The sequence below is a fragment of the Mobula birostris genome, chromosome 6 (genome assembly GCF_030028105.1).
Source record: "Mobula birostris isolate sMobBir1 chromosome 6, sMobBir1.hap1, whole genome shotgun sequence".
NCBI lineage: Eukaryota > Metazoa > Chordata > Chondrichthyes > Myliobatiformes > Myliobatidae > Mobula > Mobula birostris.
Window position 1 is genome coordinate 91950032 of NC_092375.1, and position 27387 is coordinate 91977418.

The 27387-nt window shown below is 42.3% G+C and overlaps 1 protein-coding gene across 4 annotated transcripts in view; it reads left to right on the top strand.

Moving 5' to 3' along the window:
- The window catches only part of vwa8 (von Willebrand factor A domain containing 8), a 481708-nt gene that overhangs the window by 253737 nt on the left and 200584 nt on the right, over positions 1–27387 (top strand). For all 4 annotated transcript variants that reach the window (XM_072260839.1, XM_072260838.1, XM_072260837.1 and 1 more), the window contains exons 23-25: positions 2735–2870; positions 4876–4995; positions 7433–7638. In XM_072260839.1, the coding sequence (XP_072116940.1) occupies positions 2735–2870; positions 4876–4995; positions 7433–7638 (462 nt within the window). The remainder of the gene's footprint in view (positions 1–2734; positions 2871–4875; positions 4996–7432; positions 7639–27387) is intronic.

The window sequence follows — 27387 nt, forward strand, 5'->3', positions numbered from 1 at the left end:
CACTTTCCTACAGACTGAAAATTGTTCAACCAATCCTTCATATGTGAAAGCATGAAATCCCTTTACATTTGAGAAGGAGACTGCTTGAACCTCAGCAGTCTTTCGGGTGATTATCTTCCCACAATGCTACTGGCAGAGGGAATTCCAAGACTTAGATCCTGAAACAATGGATTAGCAGTAAAAGATCTTTATCAGGATGACATGTGATTTAAGAGGGGCAAAGCAAGGTGTGGGAGCGAAGAGCATTTCCATGTGAGTGATGCTTTGTACTTCTGAATGTAGGCGATTATGGATTTGGAGGGGCACACTGCCAAATTGGCAAGATAGTACCTGCATTCATGCTTGTTGGTTTAAATTCTGCCACAACAAGTTTGAGAATCTGTGGTAGAACTGAAGGCAGTTTCCATTACCTTATCGATTTAAATTCTAACGCACTCGAGCAAACGCTGCTCTGATGTCTAACAGTCATCTCCATGGTGCATATATGGACGGAGGGTCTAAATCTTATTTCAAAGACCAAGGTGAAGCTCAGAGCCAATGGTCCCAGTGACAATCAAACTGGACATTAGTAACAGAGATTGCTTACCATTCTCCTCATAAAGTGGGAGTCCATACATCAAGCATCAGAGTTTAGAGCAGGGGTTCCTAATCTGGGGTCTCTGGACTCCTTGCTTAATGGTATTGGTCCATGGCATAAAAAAAGGTTGGGAACCTTTGTTCTAGAGGGAAAAGATATTCAACTAATATCTACACAATCATTTCCACAGCCCCAGAATCTAATCATGGAGAGGAAATGCAGGAGACACTTATAGTTTTCAACCTGCCAGCTCTAACTGAGCTCAAAGCCATTTGAAACTTTTTCAGTCAGCAGCAAATCCCAGGGCAATCAGTACATGTATCTCATTAAACATGTACTTTAAATTCAGTGAAATCAGATAGCAGTCTGAGCAATTGCAAAAAGCTCCATCCTTCCTGTTTGCAAACAACCAGAAATGCATTTCGTACAGCCATCTTTATGCATTTCTGCATGCTGAGTCTGAAATAAAAATGGAAGTATCATAGAGCAATACCACATGAATACAGACCCTTGAGTCAAATGAGTTCATGCCAACCATGGTGCCCACTGAGCTAGAGCCGATTTCTTATATTTCGCCTATATCCCTCTGAGACCTGCCCCCTTTAAATGACACTATTGTTCCTGCATGAACCACTTCCTCTAGCATCTCTTTCCATAAACTCACCGTCCTCTGAATGGAAAAAAATTGCCCCTCTGCTCCCTTCTGCATCATTCCCCTCACATCCTAAACTTAAGCCAATAGATTCCTCTACCCTAGGTAAAAGACTTGTTACCATTCACCTTACCAATGCCTCTCATAATTTTAAACTCTTCTATAATGACATCCTTCATTCTCTCCTATGTTTCATGGAATAAACACCTAGCCTGGCCAACTTCTCCGTATATCTCAGACCCTTTAGTCCTGGGAACTTCCTCATAAATCTTCTCTACATTCTTTGCAGCTTAACTTCTCTTTCATATAACAGGATGACCGAAGCTGTATACAGTTCTCGAGGCTCTGCCTCACAAATGACTTGTACAACTGTAACATAATGTCCCAATTCCTATACTCAATGCCCTAAGAGCCATTAGAGATTATGCAAATCTAAGATGCTCCAGTAAGTCATAGATTCCAACAGCATAGAAACAGACCCCTCTACCTATCAAGTTTGCATGAGCCTTCAGTCCAATTTTATTTTTCCAAAGTTTCCACCTTCTTCCTCCTTTCACCTACATGCTGAGAGTAACTTACAGCAGTCAAGTGACCCACCAACCCTGGCGTCTTTGAAACATGAGAGGAGACTGGAGCATCCAGAGGAGTCCCATGTGTTCACAGGGAAACCATGCAAAATTTCACATCGCATCATCCAAGATCAGAATTGAACCAGTGTCACTGCAACAGTGAAACAACAGTTCTGTCAGCTGTGCCACAAATGCTGCCTGAACTCCTGAGAGTTCTAGCTTTCTTTGTTTCCTTTAAAGAAAAATACAGTACGTTCATTCTCTACATAACCAGGGATCAGACAGAAAGAGCTTTTTTCTTTTTTCTTGTAAGATAGCAGTGAGTATACATACTGACGTCAAAGGCAGCCCAGTGAAGCATGAAATATCACTGTGGGGAGTGGTAATAATTGGATTACTGATTAAAAGGAATGATATACACAGACCAAAATAAAATTCTTCTATGGTACATGATAGCATCCTTCTCTCTGTTTTGCATTCCACACTTTCCTCACCATCCCCTTGCAGGCCATTGAAATGATAAGCCCAGCTGTCAACCTACAAGTTAAAAGTTGTGACAAGAAAGCTTTACACAGTTATCAATTGGTTGTATGAAACGCCTACTCCCCACTTTCAGGCAGCCTGCCATAGCACCACTTGGAAGATCAAGCACCACTTGTTAATAGCTCTTTGCTTTGATATTTTGATAAGTGAAAATATCTTCTATAAGCTTATGCTGTTGATTGCCTTCAGAAACTTAGAGACTTCCATTCTGCATCCTATACTCTCCTAAAAAAACTACAGTCCGCTCACTTTTTCCTGATAAAAAAAATAACCTCTCTGTTTTGCATGCTCTCTAGTGACACACCATTTTGTTATTAATCAATGGGAGATTCTGAGAGTGTAGTGCTTTTTCACAAGAAAGCCCTATCTGCTATTTGTTTTCTTCATGCCCAGGTAAGAGCTGTTAAACGTGGGCACATCCTGGTCATTGATGAGGCTGACAAGGCACCAACCAATGTCACCTGCATCCTGAAGACATTGGTGGAAAGTGGCGAGATGATTCTTTCTGATGGAAGACGCATTGTTGTTGGTAAATATTTCTGTTTCTTTGAAGACTGACAATACAAACTAGCAAAACTGGCAAAGAAAATACCAAAAGCGAATAATGAAATATTTCCAATTGTATATATCTTATTAATTCCTAACAAGCTAAAATTGATTTATCTTTCAATCTAATTATAAGCAAGGATTAAATTATAATTCATTTTCAAACTTTCCTAGTGATGAAACCATCTGCAGAATGGCATGATCCCATGCTCTGAAGCATGCCATTGAACAAGTTTGACTCAGCTAAGACCGAGCCAAGAAGTTCACAAATATGAACCATAGGATGATCCTGCACTAAAACGTGACATCCAAGACTGCAAAAAGGAACTGAAGTGAATAAAATATATGTAGAAGGGGAAGCTAGAAGAGTAAATAAGAACTTGCATGTGAAAAATATCTTTAATACAATAATGCAGTCCAAGAATATTTTTGGAAGCATAATTAGATGAAATATTGACACAGCAAAGTGTTCAGAGTTTTAAATTTTAAGGGAAAGTGCAAAAGAAGAGGGAAAAGTGAAGAGATTGGATTGTTTTGGAATTCTAGAAATTATGGGCCTGAATGAAAAAGTGATTGCAATAAGGAAAATGGTCAGGGAACAGATTTGAAAGAATTTGGTAGCCTTAGAGTCATGGGGCATACAGCATAGGCAATGCAGCATTGACACAGCTTCAGTTATACAGTTTAAACCCAAATTGTCTATGCTAACCCAGATACCTAACTGAGCAACACATTTACCTGTATTTGACCCATTTTCATCTTAATCTTTCCTAGCCAGGTACTGCACCTGACCAAATGTATTTTGAATGATATTATTGTGCCCATCTCTCTTACTTCCTCTGCCAGTCAATTCTATACTACACTGTGTGGAGAAAGTTGCCCCTCAAGTCCCTTTCTCCTCTCACTTTAAAACTATGCCCTCTAGTTTTGGGCTCTCCTACCCTGTGGAAAACACCTTGGCTATTCATTTTATGTATGCCCCTCATGATTTGATAAACCTCTATAAGGTCATTGATCAGCTTCCTATGCTTCAGGAACAACAGCCCCCACCTAAGCAGCCTCTCCTTGTAACTGAAGCCCTCTAGTTGCAGTAACTTCCTCCTAAATCTTTTTTGAACCTTCTCCAATTTAGTGACATCCTTCCTAAAGCAGAATGACCAGAGCTGTGCAGGGTACTCCAGATGTGACCTTGCCAACGTCTTCTACAGCGGGTTGTGGGGCTGGAGCTGATCATAGAGAAAGAGGAACAAGCAACATGTAGAGATTGTTGAAAACCAACTTAAGAGTTTCTAAACTGAGACTTTCCTGGACCTGACAGAGTTTGAGTGACAGATTAATGTGATTTGGTATGTTTGTAGGATCTAAGCAACAGAGTTTTGGATGAGCTTGAAGTTTACAGAGATCAGCATCAGAATAGTTACATCAAGAAATATGATGAGTTTTTCAGAAGCATGTGACCTAAAGGTGATACTGTGGATGTGGAAACAGCTAGTCTTGATGATGGATAGCTATGTGGCGAGGAATTCCCCTCAGTACTAAGAGTTCATCCTAAGGCATTACCAAGGGAGTGATTAGGGATTGGAGTCTGGGAAGAAGGGAATGGACAAGTAGATTGTGCTCCTTAGGGTATGTGGAGATCTGCTCCTTTGTTATAAACCCTTTGTACGATTGTTTCAGACAGGTTTTCCAAAGTGGTGCTGACAATATGAACTTGCAAGTCTTGCGATTCTTAGTGCAGTAGTGTAGACCCTGGTGGGATGTATTGCACATGCTCTCCAGCAATTGGCAACTAGGAAGCTGACCTCTTCAAAATCTAGCCCATATCCTTCCTAGTCACTTTGAGATGTATCAACCAATCAGAAATTTTGGACCTTTATCTCTATATTTTCAGCTGATCTTTTTTTTTACAAATCTATTTAAAATGTAGTATTAGCAACAGAAGTTCTTAATTACTAAGGAATTTGTTGGACCACATGCTAATATTTCAGATCAAGCCAGCGCTGAAGGAAGAACAGATGTGATAGTAATTCATCCAGATTTCCGAATGATCGTTTTGGCAAATAGACCAGGGTTTCCCTTTTTGGGTAACGATTTCTTCGGTGCACTAGGTGAGATTTGTAATTCAACCCTTTATTCAAATGGAAATTATTATTAGTGATTTTATTAGAATGTCCACACTAGTTGACACACTTTTATTCTTGACTAGTTTATGATATTAAGCTACCGCAAGGAGCCGAATGGTTCTTATTGCCTCAGTAAGGCAGGCATTATAAGCAAGGGCGCCACTGAGCCCAGACATTCTCTCTTCACCCCTCTCTCATCAGATGATACAAAAGCCTGAAGGCAGGTACCACCAGGCTGAAGGAGAGCTTGTTATAAGACTATTGAATGATCTCCTTACATGATAAGATGGACTCTTGATCTCACAATCTACCTCGATATGACCTTGCATCTTATTGTCTGCCTGCACTTTGTTGTTATCATTTTTACCTTCTACTGTTTCAAAGCACTGATGTGCTGAAATGATTTGTATGGATGGAACGCTAAACACTGCACCTTGGTACATGTGACAGTAATAAACTAACTTTACTGTTTTATTACTCATGTTAATGTGCCATTACTTTGTGAGGGGATTGGTTGATGTGAGGGTTTGGGAGTGTAGGGAAAGAAGATTTATTTGCTTTTTATTTCTATGAAAGCAATCATGCCTTACAAATGGAAACATACATGTGAAATGTGATATTGGCAGTCCTTTTAAACTAATTGCCAAGTTTCCTTTGAAGGCTACCATTAAATAGCTTTGCACATCATTTCAGACTACAACAATATTTCCACTCAGCTTCCTAGGCCACCATTCCACCATTTCACTTATCAAACTGCCCAATCCATTTAATCAAAAGCATTTATAATTTTGATCCTTCTGTCAAATCTTATTTTAAGTTTATTTGCTTTAAGTAGGTCAGTTCCAAGTTCTGTAGTCCCTACTTGTGACTGAAGACCTTCATTCCTGTTGTCATTTCGGTAAATCTCCTCTGCGCTCCCCAAGGACTTAATATCCTTTCTAAACTGTGGAGGCCAGACTTTGATCGATCTTCGGCTGATTTATAACTTGTAATTTAGCACTTGTTTTCTAGCCTCCATATATAAAATACTATCATTTAAAACACATGTCTTACATGATTTGTACTATTAAAGATTTATATGTCTCTCAACTCCAATGTTCCTGTACCCCATTTAAACTTTTCACTGTTACACTTCCTCATAATAAACATAATTTGCTTTCTGCCTACTTTCCATGGCTGTCCATGTACTCTTGAAGTCTGTTAAAATCCTCACTGTTTTATGATTTTTCTGTTTTACATGAAAACCTTGTAGTCATTCCCCACTAATTCATGAATGCATTTCAGATAGATTAGTGGTTCTAAAACCTACTTGTAAAGCTATGAACAGTTACTCTCTCCTTTCTTAGCTAATTTGGGGCCCCTTAGTCACTTCATGAACTAAGCTGTCAATGAGATGCATTTGGTAATTGGTTTATTATTGTCACATGTACTAAGACACAGTAGAAAAAAACTTTTTTTTGCCAACCATACACAGAACAGTAAAGTACTGTATAATACAGTACAGGCCATTCAGCCCAAAATGTGCCAATCTTTTAACCTACTCTAAGATCAATCTAATCAGTCCCTCCCATTGCCCTCCATTTTTCTTTCATCTGTGTGCCTACGTAAGAGCTTTCTAAATGTCCCTAACATATTTGCCTCTCCCATCACACCTGGCAGTTCCATGTACCTACCACTCTCTGTGTTAAAAAAAACCTTATAAGATGTACTCTTTGATCCAGGCTGCATCTTAGTAAATCTCTCCACCCTCCCTAAAGCTTCTACCTTCTTCCTATAATGAGTAGACTGCAACTGAACATAATACTCCAGGTGTGGCCTAACTAGAGTTTTAAGAGCGACATACAACATTACCTCACGGTTCTTGAACTCAGTCCCGACGAATGAAAGCCAATAAACTATATGCCGCCTTAACCACACTATCAAATTACACAGCAACTTTGTAAGGATGTGTGGATGTGGACTCCAAACTCACACCGTACTGCTCCACATTTTCAACATCACTACCCTATATGTTTTGTATTCCATTCACATACCAGTAAATGATCACATTCTGTTAACTTTGCAAAGTACTTGTGTCTGCATGTTAACCTTCCGTGAATCGTGCACTAGAATACCCAGGATACTTTACATCTCACAGCTCTGCAATCTCTTACTATTTAAATAATATATTTACCTTTATTTGTCTTGCCAAAGTGGACAATTTCACATATTTACCAGATCTTTGCCCACTCACTTAACTTTGTGCATCCATTTGTAATCTCCTAATGTCCTCTCCATGACATAACATCCTGCCAATCTTTGTATCAACAGCAAATTTAGAAATATACTTCTGACATCTGCATTCAAGCTATTTATATAAACTGTGAAAGAAACTGAGGCCACAGTACCGATCCCTTGTATCTTTTATTTCTTTTTTGGACAGGTGATATTTTTAGTTGCAGTGCAGTTGATAATCCTAAACCCCAATCTGAGCTTGCTATGCTTCGACAATATGGCCCTGATGTCCCAGAGCAAGCTCTTCAAAAGCTTGTGTCGGCCTTCGGCGAGTTGAGAAATATGGCTGATCAAGGAATCATAACCTATCCGTATTCAACAAGGGAGGTTGTCAATATTGTAAAACATCTACAGGTGAGTGAACTCATACAGAATGCACTGAATTAGCTGTGGATAGGAACTTCAGATTTAAAATATTCTCTTTAACAATCGTATCTAAATGTCAAAACATTTGTGATATATTATTGTTGCTCTTTGGTATCTTTGTGTTGTGACAGATAAATGGCTGCTGAAGACATAATCTTCTGATTCTCTTCCTACTTCACATTCAATTGTATTAATTTTTCTCCTTTTTTCCTTTCATGTTTTAATTTTAAACCTTTTTTAAATTGAAGCCCTCTGATGCTGTAGTCCAGTATATCCAAAATTAATGCTTAAATCATTTGGTTGTATTTTAAAACCGTAAGTGACAACACCTATTTCTCGTTTCACGTTGTTGTGTTTTGAACTGCTGTAATTTTGTCTGTTTTCAAAATGTTCCCATTTAGCTAAGGCTTTTTATGTTTTGTTTCCTTCGATTGTGTGTACATCTTGTAATAAGGACAGCATAAATGAATTCAGCAATTCTGTATTGAGGTGATTACTAAGGCTTTAAAAGATTTATACTTCCAGCTCACAGGATGAGGCAACTGAGCCTATTATGCCTGTGTGCTCCTTGAAAGAAAGACCCACTAAATTTCTCTCTGGCTTCCTTCCCATTGCATGCGGCTTTCCCATTTCCCTTTTAAAGGGGGTTAATGAAATACTGTAAGTGATATTGAATCTGATTGTAGTACCATTCCAAGCAATGCATTGAATCTGATTGTAGTACCATTCCAAGCAATGCACTTTAGAACACAACTCACTTGCCCCCTTCAATTTCAGTGATCCCAACTCCCTTTTCTGAGTCCTGATCCTGGTCCACTGCAAATGGTGTATCCCCATTTATTCAGTCGAAACTTGATAAAATTTTCCATATCTGCTCAGCTTTCATCAGTACTCACTAATGTGAGGATTAGTGAATTTCTCCAAGTAACTTACATCTTTCTTGAAGTACGGTGGGCAGTATTAGACAGGATATAAGTGTAACCCTCAGGTTCAGTCAGCCCGTGTTCATCTAGAGGAGAACAGCCTCTGGCCCCGCCAAACTGAGAAATCACCTTTGTGTGGATGCTGTGTGATGTGTTGCCCAGTTACAAATCCGCACCGCAAAATATCAAACAGTACATAATATGCGATTAGATAATTGAGCTTTATCATTCTTAACTTGACTATATGGTTAGTAAAGAAACAAAAAGAAAAGGGCCCATTCTTATGAAACAGTCTATTGCGCATTGTTGGAGCTCACTGTTCGTTCATTTGTTCCATTGACCTCCGAGCGTAGCCGGCCCTTGGACCCTCACTCCACAGTCCACTCCGCCCAGTGGTCTACCAACTCTCTCCATTCGCATCCTCTCTCTCCATTGCTCCCTGACGAAAAGACTGGGAAATCCCGGCTCCCAGACATACAAGAAAGAACAGCATCCCCTCATTCACTAGTTGCCCCATTATCTCCAGCCATCACCCAAACATTGCTGCTACAGAGAAGCCATTACCTTAGCAGTGGAACATTACACAGAAGCCATTACATTTGCCTTGGCAGTGAAACCTTACAGCATATTACATAAGTTTGTAAGGGTTTGCACTCTGTGACTCTATTAATAAAGACAAATATCTCAGTTGCCTTTTTTTTATAAACAGGTTATCGACTAGCTGTCTTGTCATGCTCAAAAGAACTGTAAATGTAGAAAACCCCAGGTTTCTGACACACATTTCAATTTGACATTGAATTTATACCACCTCTCTTTGGATCACCACTCTTTTTCCATTGTGTATCATTTTACTATGTCTGTTCATTCCACCATCTTGTGCATGTATCATCACAGATTAACTAGACTCAGAACACACACACCTTTATGTTACTTGTGCACAAGGAGAACAGTGTGGCCCCTGTCATCAAACTGTTGTGAAGTCAGGGTATAAAATGCTGTTTTTATACAGAATTGACTTACTGGTTATGGATATTGACCATTTATTAAATTGTGTATGTTTGAATTCCTTACTTGCAAAATCAATCACCATTCACAATAGAGGTATTAAAAGTCAATAGAAACTATAAGCTGACTACTGATGATTCTTTGAAGTTAGTAGAGCATTTGCCCCTTAGTTTGGGTGTGTTTCATATCCTTTCATTACATTCTTATCTTATCTGTCTCTGGCACTCCTTACTGTGTAAAGGGAAGCTGTATTTGTCAAAGACCTTTCTAGAAAAGGTCTCACTTCAGAGGCCCCACTTGTCTGGGCTGATCACACATTGCCCCTGGCTAACCTTGCGTACCGGAAAGCACCATTTCATACTCCTTCCCCGCCCCTCGCCCCCCGCCCCCCGCCTCCCTTTTGTCCTACAGAAGGGAGCATTGAATTTCAATAGCAGAGTCTCTGAAACTTGGTGACAATTTTATCAGGTGCAATTGGCTGTTGTATTGTGATGGTCATTACTCCACATCGTAATCTCAAGCAAGAGATTAAAAAGAATATGGCAATTAGCAAAAGTACTCTCCCATTGTCGTTGTACAATAGAGTTGTACCAGCCCCCTAGTAAACAGTGAAGCCAGCTAAAGGGTCCCTAACATAAGGTTAGAGTCTTGTGCATCTCCTTTCCAATCGCCCTAACTGTATCAGCTTCTATTTGGATATGCACAGTTAAATTGGTGATATTCTTGGACATAACAGGGATGGACGTGCAACGCTCCTGTCCAATGATGGCGCAAGTACCACCTTTTTTAGCCAACAAAAAGTTTAATGCTAATTGATTTTGAAGGGCCACAACGTGGATTCCCATTATTTTGGTGGTGATATCTTTGATGACTTCACTCGTATCATTTAGCACTCAGGCCGCATCATTAGCCATATCCTTCATTGATGCTGTCACTAGCAAGTCCAGCAGGTTCCCAGAATGTGGATGCTATTATCCAGAGATGCTCCATTTCCATAATCCTGCTTTGGTGGCGGCTCCGTACAGTGGGATATGGAGAGAGTGTGGGCAGGTGGTACATATATGGCACTACATAGGCCGGGTACCAACAAGCTCTCCCTGACTTTGGTTAAGTCCATAGATCCTATTTTTTAAGAGGTACTCTTAGCAGCCATTGATAGGCCTGGCAGCCAGTTACCCAATAAGTACCATTAACAGGATTCAAAGGGTCACCAGTGGTATAGACATTTCACGTACTGTTATTGTACCCTTGATTACAGTAACATACTTCACCCCTTTCCCCGTGAGCAACTTCAGAACTGTGGGGGGGTGGGGGGCTATGCAATCCTTTGTGGGTGGGTTGATAACTATCCGTCAAAACAGTTACATTGACGAGAGTCATTCCAATGCAAAATGCACACCCGTGCTCCCTGTACAGTTCTGGTTTTGTTAGTAAAGTAAAACACAAAATCAAACTCACTATGATTTAAAGGTATAGGCTGTATAGGCTGCATTGGCAAGCGACCTTCCAAATGGATAGGTCCTCTAGAGCACACCAACAACTTGACCGGTTAGTATGCAGCACATATTCATAATTAAGGTGAAGAAAAGTGCTGGGAATATTAGTGTCATGAGATACAGTATCTCTTCATTTTGGCAGAAACAGATTCCCAGATTACCCAAAACTTATAATGCATAGTGATGATAAATTACAAAGTTCAAGAGTTCAGTCCATCTGTCCATATCACCATATCATCAAGGTTCTTTTGGCTACCTGCTCCTTGGACCAGTGGCACTGCTAGCATGATGTGCAAGGCGTGTATCCATGTGGGCTTTCCTTGGACGTTTACGTGGTCAGTAACACTTGGAAAGGACCTTCCCAGTGGGGCTCCAGGCAGTTCTTTTGTCGGTAGGCTTGCTGGTACAGGTGGCGTTCTGCAGTAGTCACAACATTTTGGGCTTCTGATACCAGATGATGGAAACCCTGTAAGATTTCACATTAATGCCACTCAATGCTGTAACATGTTTTTACTCTGAGTATGGATGTCCTTTCGTTGTACTGAAAAGGAGGAGGTGACTGGCAGATGCATGGAATTTCCCAATACTATATCATATGGAGAAAGCCCTGTTATGCACCTTGGAGCGCAGTCCATTGTAATGAGAGCCAGTGGAAGCACCTCTGGCCCCTTTAGCCCAGTTTCCTCACACAATTTAGCCTGCTTGCTTTTCAGGGCCCCGTTTTGTCTTTCAACTGTCCCAGCAGATTGAGGGTGGTAGGGATAGGTGAAATGGTGCTTACTCTGCAAGGCCTTCATTAGTTCTTGTATCACCTTGCCTGTGAAGTGTGGACGGTTATCACTCAAGATCTTTTCGGGGATACCAAACCAAGGAGTAAATTCCCATAATAAGAGATTAGGAACAGTAACGGCATAATTTCTTCAAACTGGATATGCTTCTACCCACTGAGAAAACAAACATACAATGAAAAGTTCGTAATTATAACCTATACATTTGGGTAATTGCATAAAATCTATTTGGAGGGCCCAACACTGGCCGATATCGGCATTGTTTTCCCAGGATTATACCTCTGGAAAATCATGCAGTTCGCTGCTGCTTTTCTCAGTCAGGCTTGAAACCCTGGCATATACCACTCATTTTTGATCGTGCCCATCACTTTCCTCTCACCCACATGTGTGCTTGCCAGAGGGGAGAGCAGAAGGTGCCACAGGACGACCATCGTGGCGCTGATAGAAACCCTGAGAATCTCATATATAGTGTGCTTTAGTCCATGAAATCTTTCTGGCCTCAGGTGCATCACACTGAAATTGTATAAATTCATCAGCAGAATTTGAAAAAGAATTAGCAAACTGAAGATAATGGGGTTCCACATGTCCAAAATTATCCATTGCTGCTGCCCTGGCAGCAGAATCAACCCATTTATTAACTTTATATATTTCATCACTTCCATTAGTGTGAGTCATAGACTTAATAAAACTGTAATAGCAGAAGGTAATTGAATAACAGAGAGAAGATTAGCAATCAGCCTGCTATGTTTTATTGAAATCCATAGAGCTTCTATAATTGCCCATAGTCATTCACTCTGAAGGCATAATGAAAGTCTGTATAAATATTCACAGTAGTAAAGGCTTTAAGAATGCATACACAGAGTCATAGAAAAGTAGAACACAGAAACAGGCCCTTTGGCCCATCTGATCCATGCTGAACTATTTAAACTGTCTAGTCCCATTGACCTGCACTGGAACCATAGCCATCCATACCCCTACTATCAGTGCACCTATCCAAACTTCTCTAAAACGTTGCATTCGAACCCACATGTACCACTTGGTTGGCAGCTCGTTCCACACTCTCATGACCCTCTGAGAGAGGTTTTCCTTTAAACTTTTCACTTTTCACCCTTAACCCATGACCTCTAATTGAAGCCCCAACCAACTTCAGTGAAAAAAGCTTGCTTGCATTTACCCTATCTATACCCCTCATAATTTTGTATACCTCTATCAAATCTCTCCTCAATTCTCTAAGTTCCAAGGAGTAAAGTCCTAACCTATTCAATCTTTTCTTATAACTCAGGTCTTCCAGTCCCAACAACATCCTTGTAAATTTTCGTGGAACTCTTCCAACCTTATTTACAGCTTTCCTGTAGGTGACCAAAACTGTACACAATGGTCCAAATTGAGCCTTACCAACGTCTTATGCAACTTCAACATAACATCCCATCTCCTACACTCAGTACTTTGATTTATGAAGGCCAATGTGCCAGAAGCTTTCTTTACAATCCTATCTACCTGTGTTGCTATTTTAAATGAATTATGGACCTGTATTCCTAAATTCCTTTGTTCTGCAGCACTCCTCAGTGCCCTACTGTTCAATGTGTAAGACCTGCCCTGGTTGGCCTTACCAAAGTGCAACACCTCACACTTGTCGGCATTAAATTCCATCTGCCAATTTTGCAGCTGGTCCAGATCCTGCTGCAAGCTCTGATAGTCTTCCTCACTGTCCACTACACCCCCAATCCTGGTGTCATCTGTACGTTTGCTGGTCCAGTTAACCATATTATCATCCAGGTCATTGATATAGATGAGAAGCAATGAAAGGACCCAACACCGATCCCTGCAGCACTCCACTGGTCACATGCCTCCAGTAGCAGAGGCAACCATCTGACCAAACCTTCTTGACCAACCTGCCATGCAGGACCTTGTTAAGTGCCTTGCCAAAGTCCATTAGACAACTTTCACTGCCTTGCCTTCATCAACTTTCCTGGTAACTTCCTCAAAAAACTCCATAAGATTGGTTAGACACGCACTACTACACATACAGCCGTGCTGACTACCCTTGATCAGTTGATCAGCCCCTGTCTATCCAAATACTTATATATCCAGCCCCTTAGAATACCTTCCAGTAACTTTCCCACTACTGATGTCAGGGTCAGCAGCCTGCAACCTCCTGGTTTATTTTTAGAGCCTTTTTTAAACAGCGGAACATTAGCCATCCTTCAATTGTCTGATACCTCACCTGGTGCTAAGGATGATTTAGATATCTCTATTAGAGCCCCTGCAATTTCTGCACCTGCCCCCTACAAGGTCTGGGAAACATCTTGTCAGGCCCTGGGGATTTATCCAACCTAATTTGCCTCAAGGCAGCAAACACCAGCTCCTCTGTAATCTATATAGGGTCCATGACCTTGCTGCTGCTTTACCTCACTTCTATAGACTCTTATGTCCATCTCCCAAGTAAATACAGTTGCCAAAAAAGTCCATTTAAGGTCCCCGCCATCTCTTTTGGCTCCATGCATGGATTACCATTCTGATCTTCTAGAGGTCCAATTTTGTCCCTTGTAGTCCTTTTGCTCTTAACATATATAGCCCATGGGATTTTCCTTCACCTTGTCTACTAGAGCAACCTCATGCCTTTTTTAGCTCTCCCGATTTCTTTTAGTGGTCTCTTGCGTTTTTTGTTCTCCATAAGTACCTCATTTGTTCCTACCTTCCTGTACCTGCTATGCACCTCCTTTTTTTTCTTAACCAGGGTGTCAAAACCCAGGTTCCCTACACCTGTTATCCTAACCTTTTATTCTGACAGGCACATACAAGCTTTGTACTCTCAAATTTTCACTTTTGAGGGCCTCCCACTTACCAAGTACACCTTTGCCAGAAAACAGCCTGTCCCAATCCTTTCTGATAGCATCAAAATTGACAAGTCTCCAATTTAAAGTCTCCACCCAATGGCTAAACCTATCCTTTTCAATATTTACTTTGAAACTAATGACATTATAATCACTAGATGCAAAGTGTTCCCCTACACAAACTTCTGTCACCTGCCCCGTCTCATTCCCTAATAGCAGATGAAGTATCCCATGCTGTCTGTCTCATTGGGACTTCTATGTTCTGATTAACGAAACTTTCCTGAACACATTTGACAAATTCTATCCCATCTAGTCCTTTTACAGTATGGGAGTGTTAGTCAATATGTGGAAAGTTAAAATCATCTACAATAACAACCCTATGTTTCTTGCCACCGTCTACAATCTCTCTACAAATTTGTTCCTCTAAATCCTGTTAAATCTTTTAAAAACAAAAACTTCAGCTGCTTGAGCAAAACAGAAAGAAGGGAGTTGTGCTGCTTCAACTGTTGCATGAGAAGTACACACCCCATATCCACAAAAATGTTTCTGAAAACAGATCGGGAAGAAGAGCCATCCATAAAAAAAGTTAAATTTATGTTTTGCTATGGTGTATTTCATAGGTCACAGAAGGGTGGTAGTTTGAAATATAACTTCACAATCTTGGGTTGTCCATCATCTTCGGTTGGCAGGTGGCTGTGCAAGTGGAGGTGAAGGTGGGTGCTAACTGCTTTCAAAGTTGCCTCGGTGCCAAAAGCATCTCTGAATCCAATGGCCAGGTTGCCCAGAAGCAAAATACACCCCTTTCCTACCCCGCTGCCACGCCCACTGTCTCAACCCTACAATGTAGTTTTGGTGCAGATACAGGTATCTCATTCCCTAAGAGTTCTAGTCTTCTGATAGTGTAATTGTCTCTGATAACGTTGTAAAAAGTTTTCTACTTTGTTTAACTCTTCCTCCTCCCATCCCACACAAGGTGAAGAGAACATTTTTCTAACCTGAACTGCAGCCCTCTCACAATAACATTGATCAAGGCAAGCGACCCACTTCTGAGGGCAATCCAGAATATTTTTGAAATGCATCACACACACGTTCTATGTATTCATCAACATTTTTATCTATTCTCTGCACAACACTGTATTTTATGCCAATCTACAATGCGAGGGAAGCATTTCCTCAACACTTCTGGTAGATTAGCCCACATTGCATTCAGATCAGCATCTTGAGCATTTCTTGGCAATTCAATATGCTTACTATATATCATCAGCATTTGAAGTATGACATTTACGGAGATTTCCATCTTACAGATAAATCTATGTCCCCCTCAGGATCAGGAGTTGACTCTATTATAGCCCATATTTCAGGGCTAGACCATTATCTGTAAACTTCAATGGGGCACTCATGGAGTCTTGAAAATGTGCATATAGGGTACAGATCCATACTAGAATCATGAGATTTGTACATTCTGCTACCTGACCTTTATCTAGTGAACCAGTACCCCACCCCCCCCACCCACCGCAGCCCGTTGTCGTCCTCCACCTCTCAAAGTGGTAGCCAGAATGTCAGATAGTGCTAGAGCACTGGCTGGTGCCAACAGTCACGGATAATTGGGAGGGTGGAGGGCAGCGGTGCGGCAGGTGGGTGACATCTTGAACAAGTCCTGTGGTAATAATCATTGGGAATACAAAGAATAATAGTCTCTAATTCATAAGTGCGCATGCACTGGTTATGCATGCAGCCTGTTACAGCCGCTCGGACTAGTATTCTTACTTTTTTAACTTACGTTATTTGTTGTATTTTTTTTTCCATGGTAACACGTTGAAGCTGCACCCTCTCTAACATGCTGGTGGAGAGAGTTTTATTCGGGTTTTTAGCGCTGGAAATAGTTACATTCAGACATGTCTCATTAGCGGGACAGCAGTATGGTCACATTATTTATTCCAGGGACCAACTGATTGCGCTTATGCTGGCCGGTTTAGTGAACAGAGCGGTGGACACCCCTACTGAAATCTGGAGGAAAACACACAGAGGATGCAGAGGGGGATCAAAAATTGGTGAGGGAAGAGGACCGGGTCGAGACAACAGAGACTTATGAAGGAGAGCAGTTATAAGCCGTGTCACCCTTCTCTCATTATGGGCAATGTGAGATCACTGGGTAATAAAATGGATGAGCTGACGGCGCTAGCCAGGGGTCAGAGAACATTTCGGGAGTGCAGTGTTATGTGTTTTACTGAAACGTGGCTGCACAAGGATGTACCCGACCAAAACTTTTCCATAAAGGGCTTCCAGACCATTCGGGCTGACTGGAAGTGCACTGAATGTGCTGGTTAACAACAGATGGTGCAATCCTGGTCATATTACGATCAAGGAACGTGTTTGTAGCCTAGGTATTGAACTTTTTGCTGTTGGACTCCGGCCATATTATTTGCCAAGGGAAAACTCACATGCAATTGTGGTTGTTGTGTACATCCCTCCCTCTGCCAACTCGACATCGGTGTGTAACATCATTTACACCGTTGGGCACATGAATACATTCAGCCAGAGACTCATTCCACCGGGATGCAGCACTGGGCCAATGGGCTGGTTCTGGACTTATTTCTGTCTGGCATGGTTTACATATTATTATTTGATTGTTTATGGTTTTGTATTGCTATGTTTGTACTCTGTTCTTGGTTGGTGCAACTGTAACGAAACCTAATTTCCCTCAGGATCAATAAAGTATGTCTATCTATCTATATATCTATCTATCTTCAGATTCTGGTACCATTTGTTTAAGCAACACACATCAAAGTTGCTGGTGAACGCAGCAGGCCAAGCAGCATCTGTAGGAAGAGGTGCAGTCGACGTTTCAGGCCTGAAACGTCAACTGCACCTCTTCCTACGGATGCTGCTTGGCCTGCTGCGTTCACCAGCAACTTTTGATGTGTGTTGCTTGAATTTCCAGCATCTGCAGAATTCCTGTTGTTTACCATTTGTTTAAGTTGCTTTTTTTCCCCCAGAAAGAAGATACCATGATATTTGACTCTCTGTATCTTTTCCTTCTCACACTTTTGTTCATTTTCTCTACTTTTTCTAACCGCTTCTGCACTTCACCCTTCCATGGACCACCCTGAGGTTTTCTTTCCCTAACAACACCTTCGACAGCATTCCAGTTGGTCTGTATTTAGCATACCATCAGGTGGGAATCCATTTTGAGCTCCCTTAGTCCATTTCACACACTTACCAACGTACCTAACACTTACTGATCTATATGTACAAGCATATACCATGCTGGCATCCCCTTAAAGGGTTGGAACAGTGTTTCAACTTCGGTCACCCCTAGCCATTCGCACACACATTGGGGATGTACACACAAGCACATGCATGCACATGCGCACGCACCCACCTTTAGTAATTTCTTTCTTTTTTGAACCACACACTTATTGAACTCCTGCAGGATCTGATCCCGACCAAGGCACCCCTTTTTATAACATGCTTACATGGGATCCGCCCCGGATCACGGCACTCTCCTTTTTCACACTGCAGCTTTCCTATGTCAGCAGCTAAAACGTTGGCTACTCCACACTGCAGGAAACTTGGAAACTTGCGTTCTAGCAGCAGACTCAGACCCGTACTTAAATATGAGCAGCTTAGAATTTAGGACTGATCAGCTACTAGGAATGAATTCATAGAAACATAGAAAATCTACAGCACAATACAGGCCCTTCGGCCCACAATGTTGTGCCAAACATGTCCCTACCTTAGAAATTACTAGGGTTACCCATAGCCCTCTATTTTTCTAAGCTCCATGAACCTATCCAAAAGAATCTTAAAAGAGCTCCACCACCATTGCCGGCAGCCCATTCCATGCACTCTCCACTCTCTGCATAAAAAAAACTTACCCCTGACATCTCTTCTGTATCTACTCCCAAGCACCTTAAACCTGTGCCCTCTTGTGTCAGCCATTTCAGCCCTGAGAAAAAGCCTCTGACTATCTACATGATCAATGCCTCTCATCATCTTATGCACCTCTATCAGGTCACCTCTCATCCTCGGTTGATCCAAGGAGAAGGGCCAAATTCATTCAACTGCATCTGTGGAAGTTGTGGTAAGGCAAGGGTTAAAGACAACATCTAGGCAAGATTAGCCTTGTCCCATATAACAAAGTCAAGGGGTAGCCATCTCAGTAAAACCTCCAAGTAACTGTCGTTGCCAATTGACTGGACTCAGAACGAACACACACACACACACACACACACACACACACCCTCAATCACACTTTATTCTATCTGTGCACAAAGAGAACAGCATGACCCTGTCACCACACTGACACACACACACTCTCTCTCTCACACACACACACACACTCTCTCTCTCTCTCTCTCTCTCACACACACACACACACACACACACACACACACACCCTCAATCACACTTTTTTCTATCTGTGCACAAAGAGAACAGCCTGGCCCTGTCACCACACACACACACACACACACACACACACACCCTCAATCACACTTTATTCTATCTGTGCACAAAGAGAACAGCATGACCCTGTCACCACACTGACACACACACACTCTCTCTCTCACACACACGCACACTCTCTCTCTCTCTCTCTCACACACACACACACACACACACTTTCTCTCTCTCTCTCTCTCTCACACACACACACACACACACACACACACACACACACACACACACACACACACACACACACACCCTCAATCACACTTTATTCTATCTGTGCACAAAGAGAACAGCATGACCCTGTCACCACACTGACACACACACACTCTCTCTCTCACACACACACACACACTCTCTCTCTCTCTCTCTCTCTCACACACACACACACACACACACACACACACACCCTCAATCACACTTTTTTCTATCTGTGCACAAAGAGAACAGCCTGGCCCTGTCACCACACACACACACACACACACACACACACACCCTCAATCACACTTTATTCTATCTGTGCACAAAGAGAACAGCATGACCCTGTCACCACACTGACACACACACACTCTCTCTCTCACACACACGCACACTCTCTCTCTCTCTCTCTCACACACACACACACACACACACACACACACACACACACACACACACACACACCCTCAATCACACTTTTTTCTATCTGTGCACAAAGAGAACAGCCTGGCCCTGTCACCACACAGACACACACTCACACACACACCCTCAATCACAATTTATTCTATCTGTGCACAAAGAGATCAGCATGACCCTGTCACCACACACACACACACACACACACACACACACACATGCACACGCTCACACTCACACACACTCTCTCTCTCACACACTCACACACCCACCCTCAATCACACTTTATTTTATCTGCGCACAAAGAGATCAGCATGACCCTGTCACTGCATTGTTCAGAAGCCAGGAGAGAAAAATTCTAATTTTATACAGAATTGAACTTAACGGTTATGGATATTGATTATTTGGTAAACTCTGCATGTTTGAATTCCTTATTTGCAAGATCAATCACCCTTCACAATAGAGGTGCTAAAAGTCAATAGATACTACAAGATGACAACCATGATACCTTGAAGTTGTCCCTTAGTTGTATGTGTTTTGTATCCTTCCATTATATTCCTGTCTCGTCCATCTCCAACACCTCCTGCTCTGTAAAGGGAAGCTATGTTCTTCATGTACCTTTCTAGAAAAGGTCTCACTTTGGAGACTCCAATTGTCTGGGCTGATTACACATTGCCCCTTAAAGACGTTATCTTTAACCCTTGCCTTACCACAACTTCCACAGATGTGGTTGAGAAACTGATTGGTTTTCAGAGAATTTGATTGTCCTTGCATAGAATTGAGTGAAAAGAATTGTTTATTAGGTTAGATTATGAGGACACGCAGTCCTCTTTTATTGTCATTTAGTAATGCATGCATTAAGAAAAGATACAATGTTCTTCCAGAATGATATCACAGAAACACAAGACAAACCAAGACTGAAAAACTGACAAAAACCACATAATTATAACATATAGTTACAACAGTGCAAAGCAATGCCGTAATTTGATAAAGAACAGACCATGGGCACAGTAAAAGAAGTCTCAAAGTCTCTCGAATGTCCCATCATCTCATGCAGACGGTAGAAGGAAGAGAAACTCTCCCTGCCATGAGCTTCCAGTGCCGCAAACTTGCTGATGCAGCACCCTGGAAGCACCCGACCACAGCCGACTCTTGAGTCCGTCCGAAAACTTCGAGCCTCCGACACCGAGCACTGAGCACCGTCTCTGCCGAGCGCTTTGACCCCGGCCCCGGCAACAGGCAATAGGCAAAGCCGAGGATTTGGGTTCTTCCCCTCCGGAGATTCTCGATCGCACAGTAGCAGCAGCAGCAAAGCGGGCATTTCAGAAGTTTCTCCAGATGCTCCTCCGTGCTTCTCACAGCTGTATCCATCAAATCAGGATTGTGCACGGTACCTACTTCACAAATACGATATCATTTAGGAGCGGCCACGTGTGCTGCGTCACACCGCCATCTTCTCCTCCCCTCCCAGGTTATATTACACAGAACCTGAACAGGCAAATACAGCATGCAAAGGGAAAATAAATTTTATGTAAGTCTTTTATTACAGAGATACAAGAAACTGCAGATATTGGAATCTGGAGCAGCACTTGATGTATTGGCAAGCCTCTCTATCTGATCTGGACTCAGTGCTAGATCCAGATGAAGGATCTCAACCAGAAATGTCAATGGTCCATGTCTCTCCACAGATGCTGCCCTCCCTGCTGATTTCCTCTTGCATTTTGTATGTTGCTTTTATCACTAAGGATTTGGACTATCAGAGTCAAGAGATCCCACTGCAATTATTTAGGACCTTGACGAGACCACAGCTGGAATATGGGGCAGACTTCTAACATCCTTGTCCAGGGAAATATGTACAGGGCTTTTGCACCAAAGGTTTCTTACCTTGTGAGCTAAGCTGACTTGAGGTAACTATGAGGTAATTAAGTTATTTTGGTCTTTCTTCCTAGAGTTTAAAAGGTGAGAGGGAACCTCACTGAAACTTATAAAATGTATGAGGGGTGCATGCTTGGCAGGATACTTCCCCCAGCTGGGTATCCTGGAACCAGGAGCTCACTATCACAAGCTAAGGGACTGAGGAACTGAGATCACAGGAGTAAGCAACTGAGCCTATTATGCCTGTGCCTATTAACCTGTGAAAGGACTGTAGCAGATGCTAAATTCTCAGCTATATTCAAAGCAGAGGTTTATAAATCCAAGTGTATTAAAGGATCTTCTTAGATGCTTTAAATCAGCCATGATTTCTTTGAAAGGTAGAGCTGACAGGAACTGCCAGAGGAATTTTTCTGCTCCCATTTATGTTCTCTAGAACTCTGTTACTATATTTCTCATTGTCTTCTATATTCCCAAGCTTTGTGCTGCCTACACACTTTAAAATGATGTCGTTTATACATAAGGCAGTGCTTTTAGTCTACACAATAAAGAACGATGATCCTATTACTTTACTGACCCTGGGGAAAACCTGTGAATACCGCCAACTGCCTGAAAGGTTCATTACCACACTATGCTTTCTGCCTTGGAGCGAAATTTGCATCCATGCTGCTTTTGAACATTTAATGTCATGGACTTTGACTTTACTAGTTTATGCGTGGTTTGTTAATAAACACCTGTGCTCAGCTTGGTGTTTAAGACTAAGTATCACAGTAGGGATTAGGTGGATATGCAATGGCAAGCACTTAAAGGTTGCATGAATGAACTACAACAATTTTTCATCCCAGTTTGGCAAAAGAATAAATCAAGGAAGGTAGTGCACCCGTGGCTGACAAGAGAAATTAGGGATAGTATCAATTCCAAAGAAGAAGCATACAAATTAGCCAGAGAAAGTGGCTCACCTGAGGACTGGGAGAAATTCAGAGTTCAGCAGAGGAGTACAAAGGGCTTAATTAGGAAGGGGAAAAAAGATTATGAGAGAAAACTGGCAGGGAACATAAAAACTGACTGTAAAAGCTTTTATAGATATGTGAAAAGGAAAAGACTGGTAAAGACAAATGTAGGTCCCCTACAGACAGAAACAGGTGAATTGATTATGGGGAGCAAGGACATGGCTGACCAATTGAATAATTACTTTGGTTCTGTCTTCACTAAGGAGGACATAAATAATCTTCCAGAAATAGTAGGGGACAGAGGGTCCAGTGAGATGGAGGAACTGAGGGAAATACATGTTAGTAGGGAAGTGGTGTTAGGTAAATTGAAGGGATTGAAGGCAGATAAATCCCCAGGGCCAGATGGTCTGCATCCCAGAGTGCTTAAGGAAGTAGCCCAAGAAATAGTGGATGCATTAGTGATAATTTTTTAAAACTCTTTAGATTCTGGACTAGTTCCTGAGGATTGGAGGGTGGCTAATGTAACCCCACTTTTTAAAAAAGGAGGGAGAGAGAAACCGGGGAATTATAGACCGGTTAGCCTAACGTCAGTGTTGGGGAAACTGCTGGAGTCAGTTATCAAAGATGTGATAACAGCACATTTGGAAAGCGGTGAAATCATCGGACGAAGTCAGCATGGATTTGTGAAAGGAAAATCATGTCTGACGAATCTCATAGAATTTTTTGGGGATGTAACTAGTAGAGTGGATAGGGGAGAACCAGTGGATGTGGTATATTTGGATTTTCAAAAGGCTTTTGACAAGGTCCCACACAGGAGATTAGTGTGCAAACTTAAAGCACACGGTATTGGGGATAAGGTATTGATGTAGATGGAGAATTGGTTAGCAGACAGGAAGCAAAGAGTGGGAATAAACGGGACCTTTTCAGAATGGCAGGCAGTGACTAGTGGGGTACCGCAAGGCTCAGTGCTGGGACCCCAGTTGTTTACAACATATATTAATGACTTGGATGAGGGAATTAAATGCAGCATCTCCAAGTTTGCGGATGACACGAAGCTGGGCGGCAGTGTTAGCTGTGAGGAGGATGCTAAGAGGATGCAGAGTGACTTGGATAGGTTAGGTGAGTGGGCAAATTCATGGCAGATGCAATTTAATGTGGATAAATGTGAAGTTATCCACTTTGGTGGCAAAAATAGGAAAACATTATTATCTGAATGGTGGCTGATTAGGAAAAGGGGAGGTGCAACGAGACCTGGGTGTCATTATACACCAGTCATTGAAAGTGGGCATGCAGGTACAGCAGGCGGTGAAAAAGGCGAATGGTATGCTGGCATTTATAGCGACAGGATTCGAGTACAGGAGCAGGGAGGTACTACTGCAGTTGTACAAGGCCTTGGTGAGACCACACCTGGAGTATTGTGTGCAGTTTTGGTCCCCTAATCTGAGGAAAGACATCCTTGCCATAGAGGGAGTACAAAGAAGGTTCACCAGATTGATTCCTGGGATGGCAGGACTTTCATATGAAGAAAGACTGGATGAACTGGGCTTGTACTCGTTGGAATTTAGAAGATTGAGGGGGGATCTGATTGAAACGTATAAGATCCTAAAGGGATTGGACAGGCTAGATGCAGGAAGATTGTTCCCGATGTTGGGGAAGTCCAGAACGAGGGGTCACAGTTTGAGGATAGAGGGGAAGCCTTTTAGGACCGAGATTAGGAAAAACTTCTTCACACAGAGAGTGGTGAATCTGTGGAATTCTCTGCCACAGGAAACAGTTGAGGCCAGTTCATTGGCTATATTTAAGAGGGAGTTAGATATGGCCCTTGTGGCTACGGGGGTCAGGGGGTATGGAGGGAAGGCTGGGGCGGGGTTCTGAGTTGGATGATCAGCCATGATCATAATAAATGGCGGTGCAGGGTCGAAGGGCCGAATGGCCTACTCCACCTATTTTCTATGTTTCTATGTGTCATTAGTTTAACTAGTTCAGCATAACATCATGGGCTGAAGGCGTGTTCCTCTGTTATACTGTTCTGTGTAATTTATTTGGTAGTTTTATTTTTAATTTAAAGTTCAAAGTAAATTTGTTATCTAAATACATATGTGTAACCATATACAATCCTGAGCAACACACATCAAAGTTGCTGGTGAACGCAGCAGGCCAGGCAGCATCTGTAGGAAGAGGTGTAGTCGACGTTTCAGGCCGAGACCCTTCGTCAGGACTAACTGAAGGAAGAGTGAGTAAGGGATTTGAAAGTTGGAGTGGGAGGGGGAGATCCAAAATGATAGGAGAAGACAGGAGGGGGAGGGATGGAGCCAAGAGCTGGACAGGTGATTGGCAAAAGGGGATACGAGAGGATCATGGGACAGGAGGTCCAGGAAGAAAGACAAGGTGGTGGGGGGACCCAGAGGATGGGCAAGGGGTATATTCAGAGGGACAGAGGGAGAAAAAGGAGAGTGAGAGAAAGAATGTGTGCATAAAAATAAGTAACAGATGGGGTACAAGGGGGAGGTGGGGCCTTAGCGGAAGTTAGAGAAGTCGATGTTCATGCCATCAGGTTGGAGGCTACCCAGACGGAATATAAGGTGTTGTTCCTCCAACCTGAGTGTGACGGAATATAAGGTGGAGGGTAGCCTCCAACCTGATGGCATGAACATCGACTTCTCTAACTTCCGCTAAGGCCCCACCTCCCCCTCGTACCCCATCTGTTACTTATTTTTATGCACACATTCTTCCTCTCACTCTCCTTTTTCTCCCTCTGTCCCTCTGAATATACCTCTTGCCCATCCTCTGGGTCCTCCCCCCACCCCTTGTCTTTCTTCCCGGACCTCCTGTCCCATGATCCTCTCGTATCCCCTTTTGCCAATCACCTGTCCAGCTCTTGGCTCCATCCCTCCCCCTCCTGTCTTCTCCTATCATTTTGGATCTCCCCCTCCCCCTCCTACTTTCAAATCCCTTACTCACTCTTCCTTCAGTTAGTCCTGACGAAGGGTCTCGGCCTGAAACGTCGACTGCACCTCTTCCTGCAGATGCTGCCTGGCCTGCTGCGTTCACCAGCAACTTTGATGTGTGTTGCTTGAATTTCCAGCATCTGCAGAATACCTGTTGTTTACAATCCTGAGATTTCGTTTTCTAGCAGGAAAATCCACGAATCACAATAGAATCAATGAAAGACTGCATCCAACAGGATGGATAAACAACCAGTGTGCAAAAGACAACAAACTGGGGTCGGGTGCTTCCAATGCATTGACAGTTGTCGGTGCCTGGAGGTTTATGGCAGAGAGAGTTTCTTCCTTCTGCCGCCTGCTATCGGGGACTATCGGGAGTCGATTGGAACTTTGAGACTTTTTTTTTACCATTCCCATGGTCTGTTCTTTATCAAATTATGGTATTGCTTTGCACTGCTGTAACTATGTGTTATAATTATGTGGTCTTGTCAGTGTCAGTCTTTGGTTTGTCCTTTTTTTTTGTGATATCACTCTGGAGGAACATTGTACTATTTCTTAATGCATGCATTTCTAAGTGACAATAAACGAGGACTGAGTGTCCTCATAATCTAATCTAATTTAAACTGTGCAAGTACAAAACAGAAAAAAAAAACAATAAAAATGCAGAATATGAGATGAAGAGTCCTTGAAAGTGAACCCAAGAGTTGTGGGAACAGTTTAGTGATGGGGCGAATGAATTTGACTGACCTGACCACCACTGGTTCAGGGGTCTGATGGTTGAGGGCTAATGACTGTTCATGAACCTAGTGGTGTGGGTCTTGAGGCTCCTGTACCACGTTCCTGATGACAGCAGTGAGCAGAGAGCATGGTCAGGGTGCTGGGGGTCCTTGATGGTGGATACTGCTTTCCTGCGACAATGCTATGTATAGGTTTGTTTAATGGTGGGAAGCTTTTTACCCATGATGGACTGGGCCACTTCCACTACTTTTCATAGGATTTTCCATTCAGGGGAATTGGTGTTTCCATACCATTCTGTGATGCAGCCAGTCAATATACGCTCCACCACAGATCTATAGAAATTTATCAAAGTCTTGCTGAATCTTTGCAAACTTCTAAGAAGTGGAGGTTCTGCTATGCTTTCTTTGTAAATTGTACTTACAATAACAACACTGAGGAATTTAACATTGCTGACCCTCTCCATCTCTGATTTCCCCAATGAAGACTGGCTTATAGACATCCAGTTTCCTCCTCCTGAAGTCAATAATCCACTCCTTGGTGTTACTCACATTGAGTAAGAGGTTGTTGTTGTGGCACCACTCAGCCAGGTTTTTAATATCGCCCCTATATGCTGATTTGTCACCACCTTTGATTTGGCCAACGGCAGTGGTATCATCAGCAAACTTAAATATGGCATTGGAACTAGGCTTAGTCTCACAGCCTTGTGTAGCCAATCCAAGCTGACTAGGGTCTACAAACAAAGAAATCGAGGATCCAATCGCACAGGAAGTAACGAGGCCAAGGCCTTGAAGCTTATTGATTAGCTTCTATGAGATGTTAGTATTGAACGCTGAACTGATTCAATAAAGAACATCCTGATGTGTGCATCGCTGCCTAGGTGTTCCAGGGTTGAGTGAAGAGCCAATTAAATGGTATCTGCCATGGGCCTGTTGTACCAGCAGGTAAATTGGAGTGGATCCAAGTCATTTCTCAAGCAGAAGTTGATATATTTCATCACCTACCTCTCAAAGCACTTCATCAGAGTGGGTGTAAGTGCCACTGGACTATAGTCATTGAGGCAGGTTACCATGTTCTTCTCAGGCACTGGTATAATTGAGGAGATTTGCTATATCACCAAAA